Source organism: Aristolochia californica, unplaced genomic scaffold, assembly GCF_029961685.1.
Source record: "Aristolochia californica isolate CCGP_79_NKW_82.1479 unplaced genomic scaffold, dmAriCali1.0.hap1 SCAF_5, whole genome shotgun sequence".
Classification (NCBI taxonomy): domain Eukaryota; kingdom Viridiplantae; phylum Streptophyta; class Magnoliopsida; order Piperales; family Aristolochiaceae; genus Aristolochia; species Aristolochia californica.
Window position 1 is genome coordinate 44,091,239 of NW_027182214.1, and position 18,740 is coordinate 44,109,978.

An 18,740-nucleotide genomic window follows, 5' to 3' on the forward strand; every position below is an offset into this window, starting at 1 on the left:
GCGGCGTGGTTGAATGCGTAAAATTAATTAATTAATTATTTAAATCGATAAAATGGGGAAAAATAGACAGCGTACTTCTGTTACTTTGTTGCCACTTCCACACGTGGCAACGTCAGGTATTTTCAACTTGTTAGAATAGCGAGACGGTCGGGCTTTATTTACAGGGTGTAACACGTGAGTGGCGACTGGTCCGTCTAGTTCTAAATCTAAAAGTCTGCTTCTTTCTGCTCCGTCTTGTAGCTGTAGCCCTCTGGGTTTCTGAAAATCGAGATCCTCCTAAAAAATGTCTACTTCCTGACGTTAGGGTTTTTAAACAGAATCCTGCTTCGGTGTTTTAGCCATGGCCGATGCTTCCAAAGAGGAGCTGGTTCAGCTTATAAAAAAGATTGGCGCTTATCTCACGGTTAAGATGTCCAACATTTTCACGATTTTTTCCAAGCAACAGGTTTCACTTTCTACCACTGCTTGTTACTGTCTCTTTTTCGATTTTTGGAATTTCAGTTACTTCTTTGCCATTTCGAGATTTGATGATCAACTCATGATCGATATGTTCGGAGTGCTTGAATCTGGAGCACTCAGTGTTTTCTTGGACCTAAGAATTGTGCTGCAATTGCTATTTTTATGTAAAATTTTATGCTCTTGTGGCGTCTCGTCATTTCATGAGCAAGATAAAAGTGTTAGAGGCTTTAAGAAATGGCAATTTTGGTGTTGAGTGGATTTTTATTACTGAATTGGACATATGGATAGACTAATTGTCAAATTCTGATATTTAATTTAATTTAATTTGGAACGTTTATTATAAGTGGGAGAAACAATTCCGCTTCCTTAGTTCAGAGGGTGTCCGTTTGCATGGTTTTCTTGCTCGTGCCTCGGCCTACGTAAAACTGTACAGTTTCTGAACTAGATTTTTGCTATTTAGAGTGCACTCGTGGAGTCTCTTGGTTGCGTACTTAATCATGTACTGGGCTAGTGGGTTTTCCGTCGGTTACCACCACCTGTTACCTATGTCGAACCGGTTACTTTTTCCTACTTCTTATGTTACTTATTCTCTTATTTGTACTATTGTTTCGCTCTTTCTAGTGTCCTTGAACTTTCCTCTTCTAACTTTGGTCACTGTGTGAAACATAGATAGCTCCTGTTGTGACTTGTCAGGTAGTGGCTGGCTATCATTTGATGCAGCATAGCAAAAGGAGTGTTATTTTCATCCCTCACAATTTTCCTTTGTTTTGAACCTGCGGAGAGGTTTCATTGATACAGAAAAGTGATGGATGTGCAAAATGGTTGCTTCAAAAGTAAAAATAATATTTTCAAAAGGAGAGGGGGATGAACTCTAAAAAGAAGTTCACAACATGCTCATTGTGCAATCTGTCTGCTGTAGAGTTAGCACTTGGTAAAACTAGCTGATGTCAAAAGAAAAGGAGAAAAGTCTTATCTTTGCAAAATACGGTCTAGTCATTCCTAATTTTCTTGAACACTGTCCAATCTTCTATTGTTCTCCACTTTCAGCCAAACGTGTTTTTTAGAATCACCTTGTATTTTTATGACTTTCCATTGTCCAGCTGTGAAGAGACTTTAAGTCTTATGAGAAGTGCCATTGCTTCTACTTTAGATGCACATGTTGTGGGAATAGGTTCAAACTGTTGGGCATGATGAATCCTGAATTATCATTAATGCTACCATTATAACCTGTGGGGCCGGGTTCCATTGGGGCTTCTATCTATATTATGATTGAATGTTTCCTACGGAGGATCTTGCCGGATCATAATAGTAGTTTTTATCACTTTGTACTCAGCAATCAAAGACTAAAACTTTTCAAGAAGGCACTTCCAAAGTCCTATATAAGAATTTTTCTTAGATCTTCAGAAGGGCAGTCAATATGAACATTCATAACCCACCCAACCAATTTTGAAATTCCATAAAACCTTTGGTTTTTTTAACTAAGATTGCCCAAATGTTTGCTTGGGGCAGCAGCTTTCTGGAGGAGGCTAATGTTTCTGTTCAAGGGGAAGCAAGTCCAAGCAATAAAACTGTCTACCTAATCTTACACACATCATGAATAACAACTTATTCAAGAAGTAAGCCCAAGTCTCAGTGGATAACTTACTGTGAAAAAGATTGTTGATATTGTTTTTTAAAGTCTCCACACAAAAAATGAACCATAAAAAGTATACCTTTTTTTTCAAGATTATTACAGGTTAAAAATTTTTATCCAGGTAGAACACCAAAGAATGGAGCTGATTTTTTAGGTATAATTGGATTCTAAATCTTGCCAATTTCTTAATTGACGGAATTGAAATAGGTCAATACCAAGCATTTCCATTTAAAAAGAAAACATTTATATTACCAAGTTAAATTTTGATGCTGCTCAATAGGTAATCCCAGATCAGCTGGAGGGGATAATAAAAGATCATTTAGTAGTTGTTACAAGGCCAGGAACGGAAACTCCATCACTGGCAAACTTATCAGCTGAGCTATTAGCAGCTCACAAGGTATGCTGCCATAAAATCTGGAGGGACCCGGAAATGGTTTTAACTTCATCAAGTATGTGTTTAATCTTCCAAGGGGGAGGAGATCTAGGAGATCTTAGGATATGATTCCAAGTAACATCAATTTCTGAACATAAATGAATAATCTCATCATAAAAATGCCTGAGTAAGTAATGGCTGAAGAATGTGAGAGCAAGGAGATGACTACAAATGAGTCTCCTTCAACTATAAGAGGGTCTGTAAAGGTTGAACATAGATCTCAATGTCTTTTGAAAGAGCTCAGATATCCACAGCCACTGCATCACTACCTCCAATAGAACCTCAGTAGGGGGTATCCATCTCCCTCTTTGTAATAAATTTTTTATTATCATAAATAAAACCTTCACAAGTTAAAAACATAAAGTCCTAACATCAGCTAATCACGTTGCTGGTGATTGAGTTGAATCTGGCATGGTGGTGATTGAGCTAAATCAGGTGTATTTAATATTGTATTAGAGTTGAGGATTCCATTCCCTTTGGGGCGTAGGATTTTTCTCTCCCCTCTTTGTAATAGAGTTTCCACTATTTAAAAAAAATCATAAATGCTTTGTGAGAAAGTTCATCTGTGATCGTGGAGCCCAGGTCACCTTATCCTCAGCCTGATAGTGAATTGACTGATTGTTGAGGCCTCTGAGGAGTTCAAACTCCACCAGAAATTCATATTAGAATATGGCTGCAGATATCAGGCTGGACTGGAAAATGGAAATCAAGGAAGCTCAAACAGCTAAAAATGGAGAGAAATCCATTGTCTAAAAAGAAAAAAAAAGAAATGAAAAAAAAAGATATGGTAGGAAATCTTGAAACCTGAGATTCCATACTCACCATTGTTATAGCCAGACATGATAGAACGTAAATCAAAGTCCTGAACTAAATTTGGACAATGTCCAGTATCATTTCACTTTAAGATTTATGATGATGCGTGGGATAATACACTTGCCATTTATTTTTGTTAAGGAATAGTCCCACATGGATTGATGAGAAAAAATATGTTGAGTTTATTAGTTAGGAAAAAGGTTTCTTAAGATGGCTAGTAATTTTGGAATAGGCCTTGGACCCAACTTCACATGGTATCAGAGTAGGTACTCATATGTGGGTCTCCACCCAAAATTATCCACATGTAAGAGCCCAGAGGGCCTACACGTGAGGGGGTGTGTTAAGGAATAGTCCCACATGGATTAGTGAGAAAAAATATGTTGAGTTTATTAGTTGGAAAAGAGGTTTCCTAAGATGGCTAGTCATTTTGGGATAGGCCTTGGACCCTATTAAATTGGGTCGAAGGCCCTATTCCAAAATGACTAGCCACTTAGGAAACCTCTTCTGTCAACTAATAAATGCAATATCTTTATACTCATTAATGTATGTGGGACTATCCTTAACACTCCGCCTCATATGTAGGCACGTGGATAATTTGGGTAGAGGCCCTCACGTGGTGGCACGTGGATAATTTGGGTGGATGCCCACATATGAGAACCTTGCTCTGATACCATGTTAAATTGGGTCGAAGGTCCTATCCCAAAATGACTAGCCACTTAGGAAACCTCTTCTGTCAACTAATAAATGCAAGATCTTTATACTCATTAATGTATGTGGGACTATCCTTAACATACTTCACAATTTTATATTCCATAGATTGTAAACAATACCTTTTGCAAAGATCGAGGTCAGCAGCCTATCTCTTTCAGTTGCCACCCTCTTAGGTCTACAAACCAAATTCCCCTTCACTTGAAAGTATTATAGGATTGCTGCCATAACTTCCTCTTAGTAGCATTTTGGTGAAGCGGACCCTTTGGTTATTTGAGAAGTAATAAAAATTATAAAAGAAGACTTAGCAATTCCAATTTGGGCAGAATATGTTGACCTCTAAGAGAATACCTTTTTTGAGAATAATGAAGAAATTTCATTGAAAGGGAGAAAAAAAAGGTTATGAAAAATAAAAAAAAGAGCCAGCCAGAAAGCTAAAGCTAGAGTGCATCCCAAGCCAAAAAGATCAAATATAAAAAAAAGAAAAAGAAACAAAGATTACTCCTCAACTTTCACAAAACAACAAAAAAGAAGAATAAGATTACTTTCTTTTTTTTAATTCCAGTGAAATTTCATTAAAGAAAAAAAGAATTGAAAAGGACAGAGCACCCACTAGGCATTATTGGAAAATTTTATGACAAAATTCAAACCAAAACATCCATCTTTGGCAACCCAGTCGGCTGAGGAGTATGCCGGAAAAAAAAAAGAGACTATGTAATAGGCTCATAGCTAACGTGAGAAAATTGCTGGTTTAAATGCCATGGGCGAGGGGTAGCTCCTTTGTCCCATGAGATCATCACTTTCTAATTGCCTTTAGCAATAACAGGGCATGGACTGCTGCTGCAGTAGAATCTGTATCTCCCAAGTGGCCATTATAGGAAAGGAGAGCATGGCCCAAGTCATCACTAATAACCCCTGCAGACACAATTGGTTCTGGCGTTCTGCGGGTTGCCACAGGAACTGCTGTAAAAGTTAATCTTGATCCAGCTGTTGATAGCTGCAATTAATGAGGCTGTTCCAACTATGATTACTCGCAATATGGGTTTGCAAATCAATCTGAGGTGTTTGCCAATGAAGGGGGACTGGCCCAGCTATAAGAAGGGAAGTGAACTGGTCTTGCATCTCAATCCATCTTATATATCTTCATCTTGCGACTTATTTCTTTGATGAACTACTTCTACTCATTGACCAATAAACCCGAGATAACTTTTGAAACAGATATCATAGCTTTCTTTGCTCTCACTTCCTAATGGTATTACTCTGAAAGGAATATGTCATTTCTATTATTGTGAAAGGGTAACTTATGAATGAGACTTGTCGGTACAGTACCTATTAAAACTCTTGCGTCACAAATAGGTGAAGCGATTCTCACTAGCTTCATCCAAAATATAAAATGAATGAGCCAATAGAGTATCCTTGATTTAATGCCATATTGCTATTGTCTGTTATTTTCCTCATGCTATGTGACTAAGTTTCCGCCTACTAAAGTGCAGTAACCGGTCATTGACCGTGTATCACCTGTGTTTGGGAAAAACGAATAAAGCCATTGAATAAATTGGTAGACATGCTGAAGAAAGCATTTTTGTGTAAATTTTCCTTTTTCCTCGAAGGCCATACTATGAAGAATATTTCTAAAAGTTTACAATTCATATTATTAAAAGCGTCTTCAAATCATGCTTGGCTATCACCTCATCAAATTTCTACATTTACATTGTGCAATAACGTTAATGGTCTTGGGCAATCAAAACACCATGATTAATCTGGCCAGGTAGAATAAATGCTAACTGAATGGCTGATACTATTTTACATACTTCCTTTTTTAAATGGTTGGCCAGCACGTATGCTAGATTTGCCAATACTTTTAAGTAGATGGATTTACCTTCTTTTTTACATCCTTCTTCTTCTTAAAAAAAAAAAGATGGATTTGCCTGAATCTTTAATTATCTTGCTATCATGTCAGTTAGATTTTTTTTTCAAAAAGAAAATGTCTGTAACAATTTTCAATGAGGTCTTATATGTGGGAAATTGGCTAACACTGTCAATACTTTAGTATATTAAAACTCTGTTAATCATTTTTATTTAGCCTTTGTTCTGTGCATGCATGTGTGCTAGCATTTTTTCAGGGTGTACCTACAAGTTTGAGCTGTCATATTGTAATGGTAGATTTCAATGCCATTGCTTGTACCTGTGCGACTGCTCATGCTTCCCAGATTTCATGATTACCAAAACATATCTATTTTGGATCATGAGCTTGTCAGTCCATATGCATTTGTTCCAGTGTGACAGAGTATGATCCTTGAAATAATTGTGTCTGTTTGTGGTTCTATTTCATTGTTTGTGTTGAGTAGATGTGTGCTAACTTAAATAAAGGAATTATTTTTGTTAAAATATCAACTCGGGGGTATTTTGGTCATTTCATATATTGTGTTTTTATCTTATATGATGCCTGTTAGGTAGGCGATGTCTTCATATGCCTATGGATAATTTTTTATTCATTTTAGAGGTGTATTTTAGGAGATATGCAAGTTTATGTTTTGAGGGGTATTTTTATCTTTTATGTAAAAATCACTTAAAACCCTGATTAAAAAGAAAACGGGGCATCCTTTTTTAGGCACACACTCCAAGACAGCGGCTGCTGCTCCTCTCCACTGCCTTCATCTCTTATTTTTCTTTTTTTTCACCCAAATATCAGATTTTTCAATTTTCAACACTGAGAACATAGTTGCAGGTTTCTCTGACTAAAAGTAATTTACTTGGACTATTTTGGGGTCTTCCTTGTTTTCATGCTTTTAGTTACAGCTCGCATATGTTAACTACCTTTCTTTTTGGGTGAAATAGCTCTATATAAATCCGTGCCACTGGATGTCATATCAATTCAAATGGGAGTTCTTATTATTCTTATTTGCATCAGAACTATCATTCTATTTGGGCTGTTGTGGGCCTTGCTATGGCTATCGTCTTTACATGGAAGCTATTGAAAACTCCAACTGAACACCAACGAACACCTCCCAAGCATCAGGGTCCAGTGGGTTCTTCTAGTGCCAATTCTCAATCTACTGCAGCTACTCTTTCTGCTGAAGTTGGCACATCCTCGGAGGATTCCAAAGCGCAGGATGTAATTGATGAGTTCTTCCAGCCAGTAAAGGTACATTTTTAGATCTTTAAGCATATCAATTTCTTTATATCTTTGAATAGAGATTGACTGTGGTGTCAACTTTTGCAGCCAACTCTCAGTCAAGTAGTGAGGCAGAAATTGGGGGAAGGGCGGAAGGTTTTATCACATTCTTGTGCTTTTCTTCCTCTTCTACTCTCATTTTGTCATAATTTCTTTTTAATGGAAAAAACTGTTAAGTTATTTTATTTTATTTGAAATATCATTCCTGAAATTGAATTATAGCTTTAAAGAACTTTCCATTCAGTAGACAATTGTCAAGGCTCATGCTTGTGGTTTGTCATCATTCAAAAATATCACTTCCCCATGAGTTATTCGGTGGGAATTTACGAAGCAAATTACACTAGTTAAAATTTCTCGACTTCACAAGGATAAGAAGACTATTGTAATACTCGCTTAGTAGCAGCTCTGATCATGTTTCAAAATCCATTTTAACTTTGGTAAAATAACCTTTAATGGTATTGTTATATTTCCCAAAAAATAATTTAAAAAAAGAAATATACTTTTGTGATAGAAAAATTACTGTAGCAATGGAAAATGATGTTTTCTCTGTACTTTTAGAACCATTTCCATTTGAATGAAAGGAAGTCCCAGATTTGAATAATATACCAGAAATCATATCTTGGTAAAAGAAGTTCAAACATGTATACCAAAACTGCAGCAGCAAACAGGTCTATGTAGTATTTTTTTTTCCAAGAAAACAAGATTCATTAGATTTCTGGTGGAAATTCATTCATTTATTGATCTTATCATCTTACTGTTATTGGGAATTATACATCCGTAGGTCACGTGCCAGTTGTTGGGTGTAATCCTTGAGGAGAGTACTCCTGAGGATCTCCAGGTTGGTGGTAAAGATTCTTTTAATTTTTATCACTTAGTGTTTTTACTCAAACTTGACTTAGGGAATGACAAAGGTGGTATCATTGGACAGAAGCACGTAACTGTGAGGTCCTGTGTGGTGGAAGTACTGTTGGAGATTACGAAATACTGTGATCTTTATCTCATGGAAAGAGTTGTTGATGATGAAAGCGAGGTTAGCCTTCATCGAGTTTGTATGGAGCAATGATTGGTGAAACTAATTTTAATGTCATCCATGATTTCTTTTAATGACATCTTTCAGGTTTTCTTATGTAAAATAACCTAGAACAAGTTTAGGGATGAGGACTGTCATCTATCTACTATGTGAAGTTTGTCTGGATTTTTTCGACTATATATGTTTCTAAGATTTCTGTTAATGATTTGACTACATTAATGTCTTAATTGTCTTGTTTTGAATCACTTTTGCAAGCTTGTCATTTATCAGAGTAAATGGTGGTGTAGGAAAGGGTTCTTTCTGCTCTGGAGAATGCAGGGGTTTTCACATCTGGCGGTTTGATTAGGGATAAGGTATAATGAACTGTTGGCATGAAAGAATTCAATATATATTGAAATTATGATGTGTAGATAGCATATTTGTATCCTACCAGCTTAATAATAAAATCATGGTTAATAATCCTGCAATATGTACAACCTGAGGGAAACTGTAAATGGAGTCATCTTTCCTGAATTTTTGAAATCCTTGATCTATCTGATAACTGAGTAGTGAGTACCCTTTGTCTTTTAAGTTTTATTGGGATGCACATCTATTGGTTGTTTTGTTTTTCATCATTTTTTAATCATGTGTATGGTTAATACATTCCTATTAGTTGACAGCCTTGGTTATAAAAATCTTCATCAATTTTGGCTAATGCAGTATCTCTAATATCCCTTTTTCCAAGACGTATGATGACTCTGATCTTTATTTTCTTTGGTATACATTTAGTTCACAATCCTTTTAGTATGCATTTCAGAGGTATTCCCACAATGTTGTCCATTCTCTATGCTTGCTTGATTACCAAAATATGACCCTTATATATTAAGGTGGTTTTGATCATTGGTCTGCTACAGTGAGGAAGAGTTAATGCGGCAGAACTTTGACATTTAGATGAAAGAATTGGTGTACTTTGACACGGGTCATAATTGGTGAACTATTTGAATCCTTTCTGGTTGATTTGTCTGGTAGTCCACGGATCAAGGGCCTGCATGTATATGGTGTTTCATGTGTCAATAAAGAATTGAGACTTAAATATCGTCTACGGTCTTGGTAACTCATTTTTTCGGTAGTTACTGTTGCAGGTTCCTTAGCCACACACAACTCTTCTAGGAGCATAACCATAGATATAGTATTTTGCTAGTCTTGAGTTGTAACTTGGAACTCTTTTATGAGTTGTAACTTGCTACTTCCACAGGTTTTATTTTGCAGCAAGGAAAATGGACGCACATCCTTTGTTCGACAGCTGGAACCTGATTGGCATATTGATACAAACCGCGAAATCATATATCAATTGGCTGTATGTAATGTCACCATTACTAAATATCAACTCTGATAATTGGGTTGTTTCCCTTTTCTTGTAATTTTTATGCCGAGATCTGCTTGTATTCCATTCTGTACAGTGCAGGCTGACTCCATTATTTATGTTGCTTCTCAGCGGTTCATCAAGTATCAACTCCACATCTCGCCAAGCAGAACCGAACATGTTGCCCCAAATGTATTCAGCTCTGGAAGCTTGGAGCAGTTCTTTGGATGCACGGATCGAAGTTAGCATTAGTAAGTATGCATGTTATAGAAACTTATCTTGCCTTAAATGGGACACTTCTTTTGTTATATTTCCTTGCCTATCAAGCCATAAGAAATTTGCATCAACGATAAATACATTTAGATGGAGCCCTGTACCAGGTAAGGCAGAATAAGGATCCTCTCTCAAGCTGGTTACCTGCTTCTCTGCAGATACAAGACTATATACTTCCTTTTTTTTATGGAATACCATAGATGCCACCTTTTAGTATCCAGAATCTCTACAATTGTGATGACAGCTCGCTTTTCTCTGAAAGGTTTGGATATGCAGGAATATATTAAAATCGTTGAGGTGATTCCCTTGGACATCTAGATATGTGAAATACGAGACTATTCCAAATTAATCTCAAGTAGAGTTTTGGTCTATCTCAACAAACACTGCATTAGACGACCAATTCAAATTATGCTGCTTGTGTAATTAGGACAAGAAAACATTTATTAGTTTCTTATTGATAACACCAGTGTTGTATTTGTACATGTTTTGGTATTGATAGTGTTGGATGTGGTCTGAATGTTGCAAAAAGGACTTCGGGAATCAAAAGATGATCCGTGTTCCATATAAGCCGAGATAATCTTGCAATGAGCCAAAAAAAAAAAAACAGAACAAAACATTATTGCAGTTGAGGAGCGTCCATCGCCGAGATAATTTAATGTCTATCGTACGAGGCCTTGCATGGTCCCTGTAATTGATTTATGCGAGGAACAAAAGCATTCCAAGATTGATTTAGCTATCTGCCATTGTTTTTGCCATCCGCAGGTTTCCAAAGGAAGAATCTTGTTTTGGCCGATGACGAGGCATTTACCACCATCCATTGGTTACCTCAGAGGGAAATATTTAGGCAATATGAACCGAGGAACCGATTCAGTAAGGGTACAAAGCATGTAAAAATCGGCCCTTCGGTTGTATTATAAATTAGCTCAGGTATAGTGATGACTACAATGGAAGGCAAAGACCAGGGCAATTGCCCCTGAGAGTTAGTTGTCCACTATTTCAAATTTCACCAAAAAAATTGTGTCAAATAAAATAAATGAAAACTAAACAATACTTGATGAACTGATTGGAAAGATGCAGAGTAATACATTTAATATGATAAGAGGAAAAGGACAATGCACAAGGAACACAGCAAAAAAGTGGTTCTCTTGTATACTTGTCCTGCATGATCTCAGTTCCTTCACTTGAACGCATGTCTGCTGGGGATCTGGCCAATTCAGACCTTTACCACTTCAACAAACCTTACATAAAGCTTCAAGAGATATAATATAATCTGAACACTAAATGTTCATTATGTTCTAATCTTGGGGAGCTCAGTCTATAATGTTCTGGTCGGGCTGACAAGTATACAAGAAAAAACATCTAAGGTTCTTCTTCCACACACTTTGGACATCTGCATCCAAAACCATAGTCTGCAAGTAGAGTTTGCCTCTCTTCATATGGAAGGTCCTCATCAATATAAGAAATGGTTATCTGCAAATTTTCATGGGTTAGAGACAACTATTTAAAGGTTCGAATTGTGGGAAGTAAACCATGCCCATGATATCAGTGGAGAAAAAGGGGAAAATGTCTGAAATTTGAACAGTTACCTCTTCTCCCTCGGAGATAGGTCTCATAGCAGTTATTACAGCTTGGCCATCTCGATCCTGCAATTGGAAAAGTTTATTTTCCTATTAGTATTTAGGGGCTCAAGTGGCTAGTGTGAATCGTGTATAAAACAAATTTATCTGCCAAAACAAATGAAAAGCTGAAAGAGTTTGTTCTCTTGGAGCTTCATAGTTACCTCATCTCTTTTGAAAGCTTTGGCGTTTGGACTGCAAGAATGATTCATGCAACTTTGTACAGGGAAAAATGCAGTACCTACCACGAGACTTACATGACTTGATAGGTGTCACAAGTAAAGAAAAGCATAAAATACATATCTTTCATTACAGTGAAAGTGTGAAGCAACGTTATCTTTCAGGTGCAACAATTAGTGTTTGATGTCGTAAATAACTGAAATATTCTATATTGTACCTTGACAGCAAATAGAATAATCATCTCCCAGAGCATCCAAGAAGGGTCTCGTGATTTTGTCAACTTCTTCCTGAAGGAAAAGGTTTAAGTCCTCAAGTGCACTTGTCAGCAAAAGTATTAAATCAATAAAAAATAAGGGAACATAGCGATTTCCAACCTTTTCGGGATGTGGAAGATCATCAATAAGTATGAAGTAGTCCTCCACAGGTGATGCCACCACTAAATCCCTACCCATGGCAATGCATGTCAGCCAAAATACAGCAAGGTCATACTAGCTAACAGAACAAGGTAAATACTTACAGATTATTTAGCTCAAACATGCCAATAACATGTCCATAAATTTCAAGTGAGAATACTTCATCTGAGTCAAGGTGACAAAAATGTGAAAATTGCTGATGACTGAAGAATATGGTCATCATAAGTACTGAAGTTAAAGGATACAGGGTGCACAATCCTTGTGAAAGATGGCTTCCTTGAGAAGCTGCAGAGACTGGAAATCTAATGGTTTGTGAGGATAAAACCTTATAAGAAAATAAAAACAACACCTGAACTTCCAGAATAAGGTGAAGGAGTAAAAAGTTTGTACAGGAAGTCTGCGAATTATAAGAAACAAAATAATAAAAGAAATGAATCAGTTTTTATATACCGCAGCAGCAGGATGCATCTTATGATGTGACAAGAAAAAGTAATAAAGAATAGACAGCAGCAGAACCAGTCACATTGGCAAGAAAAAATTGCACATAGAGCACGTGATTAGTTTTATTTGTTTTATTTGTTGTTGCAATTTGGTATGAATGGGTTCCATTCATCATTACATCCTCTCCCGATGACTGTTGAAGAGTAAAGTTTTCTGCTACAATAAGAGCAGCAACCCGAATTCGTCAAAAGTTGCCTCCCAGATAAAATCAATTTCGATCAACAAATGAATACATACTTGCAATTCTTCAAGCAATTTTTGTGACTTACTCCATCAGGAGCAAATGCCAATTCAAAAGTGATGATAATACAATCATTGGAACTTGTCCTACCTTAAAAGCCAATTCTCTTATTTGCCTTCTAAAGGATGTCTCATTCTCAGAATCTACATCATTTGGCAAAGAAATGCATTCCCACCACCTACAAGATGACTCCAATGAATGGACATGACAGTAAGTAAAACAAAAAACAAAAAAGCAACAAAGATGTGAAATAATTTTAGTAAGACTCAATACATTTTGTCTTTAAGCCAATTTAGCTCTTATCAGTAACTAGGCAAATTCTAGTTTGTAGGCTATAAGCCAAGTAGTGAAAGTAAATACTCTGTCACACTCAAATTTTCATCATTAGAACAGAATGTACCATATAGAAATGAAAGCTAGCTATATAAGCTATTGTAAGAGGGGGAAAACACCTTCTTTTAAAAGCCATTGATATTGGCTTCCAGGCATTCAAAAGCAAGGAAAAGCTAGACTGATCTACACCATTTGACTTGTTAACCTGTTTGTGGTCCTGAACATGAGACATTTTCAACTTCTTGTACTTCAAAACCGTGGACGAAATCACCTACAGATTTGAACCCAAAATGACAAACTCATTAAGTTTGCCATATCATTCATGATTCATATTTGCCTCCTGAAGCGCACTAACTTACAATGAAAACAATAGTATACACATTCATAGTTTTTTATTCATTACGAGAGTAAGCAAGCAGAACTCAAGCGCTGGTAAAAAATGGACAGTTCAAAGATTTTTATGCTTTTAAAAAAAAAATATTACACATGCACACCACACCCTTTTACCCTGGTGAGACTTGAACACAAGACCTCACACTTGGAACCTCCCCATGTGGCCTTGGAGCCAAAAGCTCAATCCACCCTTTCATGCCATTTTTAGCATTACATATTCTGAAGATGTGGAAGGATAAGTGACCAATGGATGGAAGAGTTTGGATAGTCGAACTCCCTTATGTATGCTTAAATGGCATTTTAATATGTCCTTTTGACTTTCTACAACGAATGGTCGATAAAATGTCACCTGACCTCTCCAAAAAGTGTCAATTATTTTCCATGTTCAATCCCTCAAAAAACTAAATGTGGTGGCATTGAACCCTCAAATGTGAATTAATTTGTGGAAACATTTGTTTAACAGAACTTTTCCTGTTAAGTATTTCAACTTCTGGAGAACCACCTCACTCTTTGAGGGACTATCACAAGAAATATTTTACAATATGTATTTTCAAAAAAATATATTGTGTCTTAATGTAAACCATATAGGTAAAAAAAAATCTACAACTTTCAACATGATTGAAAGAGAGAAAGAAGTCTGTCTGGCCTGGATCTATTCGCATCAAGCTACAACTCATATTTGATATAATGGCAAAAGGCTATACCACATTAAAGTATGTAACATACCAGACCACTTTGAACCTTAGAGCTAACAACAAAAAAAACAACAACATACCTTGCCAGCAAGGAGAAAAATATCATTCGTTCCTGGAGAGGATTCAACAAATATAGTTAAATTCAAGTTTGGGAACAGAATCCAAATGTGGCTACAAAACAAAATAAAATCTGATCAACTGATATTCAATAGTATAGAATCATAAGCAAATAAGCAGTTTAAGCTTTGGAATTATCAATTACCGTTTGCATGTTCAATAAACTTTAGAAGTGCCTTTCGCCGTGAGAGGCCCCAGTTCTTTCCCATACACAGTAGAGAATGAGATGTTTCCCAAGCAGCTTCCGCACAAGGTTTGCTATGAACACATGGACATTTCAGTATCATGTGGCAAAACTAATAACAACGTAACTGTTCAACGATTACCAGGGAGTGCCTAAAATATAGCATGAGACAAGAAACAAGCATCTTGTAGAGGTTTCTTTAAGTCAATGTTTCAACAAAAACTTACATTGATAAGTACCACACTAAATTAGTTGAACTGAGGAATTACAGGGAGGGAACTAGTTACTGAACCTGCAGTAGTGTTCTTCTTCACACCCACCAGGACAAGAGATCGCCGAAGGCAATGTAAACTTTTCAGAGAAAGGCAAAACCAGGCGGCCATCCATTAATGACTCAATAACGTCATTAGGTAGAGTAATTTTATCTTTCATATAACTATCACTACATGCCCCAGGATCCTTGTCTTCCTCATCTGATCTTTCACTTGAACAGCTCTCCCCATAAGCATGGGAGAATGTTTCATTATGAGGACTATCTTCTTCTGTGGCAGATAATCCTAAGCTTTGAAAATACAGCTTCCTGCCAATTTGGAGTTCTATGGAGCCAATAAAGCGAAAACAATGGCCACAAACAAGACAATCCATCTAGAGAAGAATGGAAAGGTCAATACATACCACAGAATGTAATACCATGCAAAATCTGCGAATGATAAGCAAACATCGTCATTACCTTATTTGAACTATGCTGAGCACCAAAAAGTATTTGGTCTTTCAAAACTAGCTCTCCCTCTTCGAACACCTTGTTTGCATAGACTCCTACAATTCCAGTTCAAAATTGACCATGAATCGAAGGGAGATGATTCAGCAACAAAGTTTTGAACGGACACAAAAAAAAAAAAAAAAAAAAAACAATTTTAAGAAAACCAACTGTAGTACCCTTTCCATGTTCTCCTCTGTGCTCTACTTTGAGTGAACGGCATTTCCTTGTTCTCATAAGCTGGTCAAAATACTCCTGAATCACAACGCAGGATTTTAAAACATGAAAGAGAATCAACATAATAGTGCTCTACTTTGAGAGAATGACATTTCCTTGTTCTTTTAATCCGATCAAACAAAGTACTTCTCACAACGCAGGAAGGTAAAAGGAAAAAATCATCAAAAATTTATCCGATTATCCACAAGCTAAATCAAAACTCTGAAGTGTTCTCTTTACTGAGAGATGCGCATCTACCTGCATAGATTGAGGGGATGGGGGTGCCAGAAGGGCTGCGATTTCGTCGGCATATTCAACATCGATAGGGCAGTCGATTTCCATCACTTCAGCCACCCAGCAAGAAATTGAAACGTGGAGACCAGAAGTTTGAAATAAGGCAGCTGGTAGGGTTTTTGGCGGTTTTTACCTGGAGCGAGCAGGGGAAGCCGCGAGTCGTGACCTTGCTGCCAGGGAACTGGATAGAAGCGAATAGTCGATCCAGACCGTCCAATTTCTGGCCCCATCATGGTCCAAGCTGGACTCGGAACCGCCTAGTGCACCTGAAACCCTGACTCGGGACGAGTGCTTACTCGGCCTGGTCTAATGGCGAGTCAGGGAGAAATTATAAAAAAATTATTAATGAAAAAACTGAGATAGCCCACCTCCACCAACCCTCCTTAGCTCCACCAACCCTCCTTAGCTGGGGGGAGGCACTCCTCATCCTTGAGCAACGCCTCAATTCATGATAAAAGAGATGGAGAAAGAAGTCGAGAGGTGATGCCTTTGCATGAAAAATTAGTAAAAAGAGAGCTTCATCTCTCTACCTACACATGTGTCAACCACTCTAGGAGAAAAAATGAAGACAATGAAGCATAAAGATCAAAAGGAGTCTACAACTTGCAAAGGAATTGATCACTTTAGCATGAAGGATGAATATCTAAAGCCAAAATGAGACAACCACTAAAAATAACGAGTTTTGAGTTTGTAAATCAGTTCAGTAGAAGAGTTGAAGTCTTGAAGTGCCAAAGTCTAAAGAAATCGACTATACAAGCAAGAGTCGGCCATATTGAGAGTTTACCACATTATAGAAATAGAATAGTTTCTAAGGCAAAAAAAAAGGAATCGATCTCATGTGAAGAATCAACCACATGCTTCCTTGTGAAGTAGAGCAAAAACCTAAGGAGTCAATCCCATGCAATAAAAAATTCAGTTATCCAAAAGTCAGACTCATATTCAGATTTTGTAGGTCTCTAAATATGCAACTATGGAAGTCACTACTATCTTTAGTATCAAAAGTAAGATTTAAAGCATATTTTTTTTTATAAATTTAGACTTGATTTATACCCATTTTTGTTAAATGACAAATATCATTTTTCAACATAATGACTAGTTTTTTTAATGTTGGAGAGTCTTCCATTTAACCCAATATAGTCTGACCTAACAAAACATTTATTACGTTGGGTTTCATCACCTGTTAGGTCCTTTTTTCATATATGAATTACTAATCGGTCATATTTTTAAATTTCACCTATTCGACTGATAACTAGTTATAACATGTATTTTGTAATTTTTCACCATTTTGCGTAATTGGTTCTCTCTATTGCTTATTTGCTTTAGTAGTTGGATTGTGTTCATTTGAGACTCATATATTGAGGAATAATTGCTCAAATTATTAAACAATGTATTCACTATTTTTTTTACTCATTTTTACTATCAAATGTAGAATTATCGAGTTTTATGAGCAAGACCTTATGTTTGTAGTTTATTCCTAGCCATCTGTCGAGAGAAAAAATTCAAGCACACATCTGTTGATAAAAAAAGAGAAAAAAAATACATTCTATCTATTGAGAAAAATTCAAGGATGCATTTGTTGGAATCAGAAGATTAAATTTTATTCTTCAATAATGACACCATGTACATATATACAATATTATTATATTAAGTAGTAAACAATAACTATCTTACTCAATAGTGATATACTATTTTATACACTATCAAATATTACGTTGACAAGAGTGCAATTGAATCAAATATTACGTTGACAAGAGTGCAATTGATTCTAGTTTGACACTGTCTTAAAACATATCAGTAACATAAACTAATGCATAAAGTGGAACTATAATAACATAGAAATAAACAGAGTGACATTTATTTCTCACATTCTAGTCGGATAGTATGTCATTGGCCATGAAATTGTAGGCCACCTAACCAAATAGAAAAGTATTCATACTGAGCTATACTATGCTCACTATGGATTCAAGAAAAATAAATTTTATTCTTTGACAATGATGTACACCATGTATAAATATACTACTATGTGAAACAATAAAGAATAATTATGTTACTCTGTAGTGGAGTACTATGTTATGCACTACCAAAATATTATGTTATCAAATAGTTGGGTTGTAGAAAGAAGAGTCAAAATTGTTAGAAATTAGATGCCCTAATTCCAAATTAACGAAAACAATAATAATAATTACAGAAGAAAGAAAAAAACAAGCACAAGAACAAAACAACAAGATTTTTGTAGGTTCGCCTCAAGGTGAGACTATATCTTATCTTTCGTAGCTACAGTAATCCACTATAAAGATGAATAGTTTAGAAGAGAAATCGCACACACTTATAGGTGTTTTTCTATAACCTCTCTCAACTGCAACTAATGATGCTCCTCGGATGATAAAACCCTAATCGCGGTGCCCCAAATATAAAGAAGAAACTAGGGCAACCACAATACAAGAGTAAAATTCCCAAACTGCCCTTAATGAAACAACATTTAATATATCGTGGATCGGGCGAGGACTCCGCTCTCACACCATAGAAATGTCAAACTGCAAAGGTCAATCTACGTACCGACTCAGCTTAGGCGTTGATTAGGCTCCACAACTTAACAAAAATACAATAATAATCTCAAACCGAAATTAAGAGTATTTTTTCCCAAAGTAAAAATTACATCACCATTTTACCATCTTTCATTGAAAAAACATAATTTTTGCATTATTTAATCAATGATTTATAAAATTTCTTATTTTTAAATTGGTGGAATTTGATTTTGGTCATTGCTAGTTAAATAGAATATTATAAACTACACTGAATGTCTTAAATCTCATAAAAAAGAAACCGTTTCTAAAATTTAGGGTTTACTCTTTTACATAACCATACTTTTAGTGTATAAGCTAAGATATTTGTCTTATTTTTTAATTATAGTATCTCTATATTTCTTTATACATT

The 18,740-nt window shown here is 36.1% G+C and overlaps 2 protein-coding genes across 9 annotated transcripts; one reads left to right on the forward strand and one right to left on the reverse strand.

Annotated features, from left to right (window-relative positions):
• Window positions 1-199: 199 nt before the first annotated feature.
• On the forward strand, window positions 200-10,409 carry LOC137965925 (peroxisome biogenesis protein 22-like). 7 transcript variants are annotated; one of them, XM_068812320.1, is made up of 9 exons: window positions 200-445; window positions 6,958-7,191; window positions 7,270-7,317; window positions 8,003-8,059; window positions 8,150-8,251; window positions 8,539-8,604; window positions 9,486-9,591; window positions 9,726-9,844; window positions 9,974-10,409. In XM_068812320.1, exons 1-9 carry the CDS (start codon window positions 341-343, stop codon window positions 10,064-10,066), a joined length of 930 nt encoding a protein of 309 aa, XP_068668421.1. In that variant the 5' UTR covers window positions 200-340; the 3' UTR covers window positions 10,067-10,409. The 7 variants fall into 7 exon arrangements, with proteins under 7 accessions (XP_068668421.1, XP_068668422.1, XP_068668423.1 ...); XM_068812321.1 differs by having other exon boundaries at window positions 10,025-10,408; XM_068812322.1 differs by having other exon boundaries at window positions 9,957-10,058.
• Window positions 10,410-10,887: 478 nt separating this feature from the next.
• On the reverse strand, window positions 10,888-15,919 carry LOC137965836 (histone-lysine N-methyltransferase ATXR2). 2 transcript variants are annotated; one of them, XM_068812199.1, is made up of 15 exons: window positions 15,771-15,919; window positions 15,476-15,551; window positions 15,270-15,355; window positions 14,832-15,184; window positions 14,501-14,613; window positions 14,319-14,350; window positions 13,270-13,421; window positions 12,908-12,995; window positions 12,321-12,369; window positions 12,180-12,234; window positions 12,037-12,106; window positions 11,880-11,949; window positions 11,647-11,723; window positions 11,453-11,509; window positions 10,888-11,336 (listed from the first exon to the last, which is right to left on the reverse strand). In XM_068812199.1, exons 1-15 carry the CDS (start codon window positions 15,852-15,854, stop codon window positions 11,226-11,228), a joined length of 1,473 nt encoding a protein of 490 aa, XP_068668300.1. In that variant the 5' UTR covers window positions 15,855-15,919; the 3' UTR covers window positions 10,888-11,225. The 2 variants fall into 2 exon arrangements, with proteins under 2 accessions (XP_068668300.1, XP_068668301.1); XM_068812200.1 differs by lacking the exons at window positions 10,888-11,336; window positions 11,453-11,509 and having other exon boundaries at window positions 11,652-11,734.
• Window positions 15,920-18,740: the final 2,821 nt, after the last annotated feature.

What these genes read in the sequence shown, in the direction of transcription:
- LOC137965836 (XM_068812199.1), bottom strand. Translation starts at nt 15,854, where the DNA reads ATGGAAATCGACTGCCCTATCGATGTTGAATATGCCGACGAAATCGCA. An exon ending in TTTTTCTCCTTGCTGGCAAG is followed by an intron (nt 13,422 to 14,318) that starts GTATGTTGTTGT and finishes TCAAATCTGTAG; the next exon opens with GTGATTTCGTCCACGGTTTT. An exon ending in TTATTCTATTTGCTGTCAAG is followed by an intron (nt 11,724 to 11,879) that starts GTACAATATAGA and finishes GTCTCGTGGTAG; the next exon opens with GTACTGCATTTTTCCCTGTA.
- LOC137965925 (XM_068812319.1), top strand. Translation starts at nt 341, where the DNA reads ATGGCCGATGCTTCCAAAGAGGAGCTGGTTCAGCTTATAAAAAAGATT. An exon ending in GTACTCCTGAGGATCTCCAG is followed by an intron (nt 8,060 to 8,149) that starts GTTGGTGGTAAA and finishes ATCATTGGACAG; the next exon opens with AAGCACGTAACTGTGAGGTC. An exon ending in TTGTTGATGATGAAAGCGAG is followed by an intron (nt 8,252 to 8,538) that starts GTTAGCCTTCAT and finishes ATGGTGGTGTAG; the next exon opens with GAAAGGGTTCTTTCTGCTCT.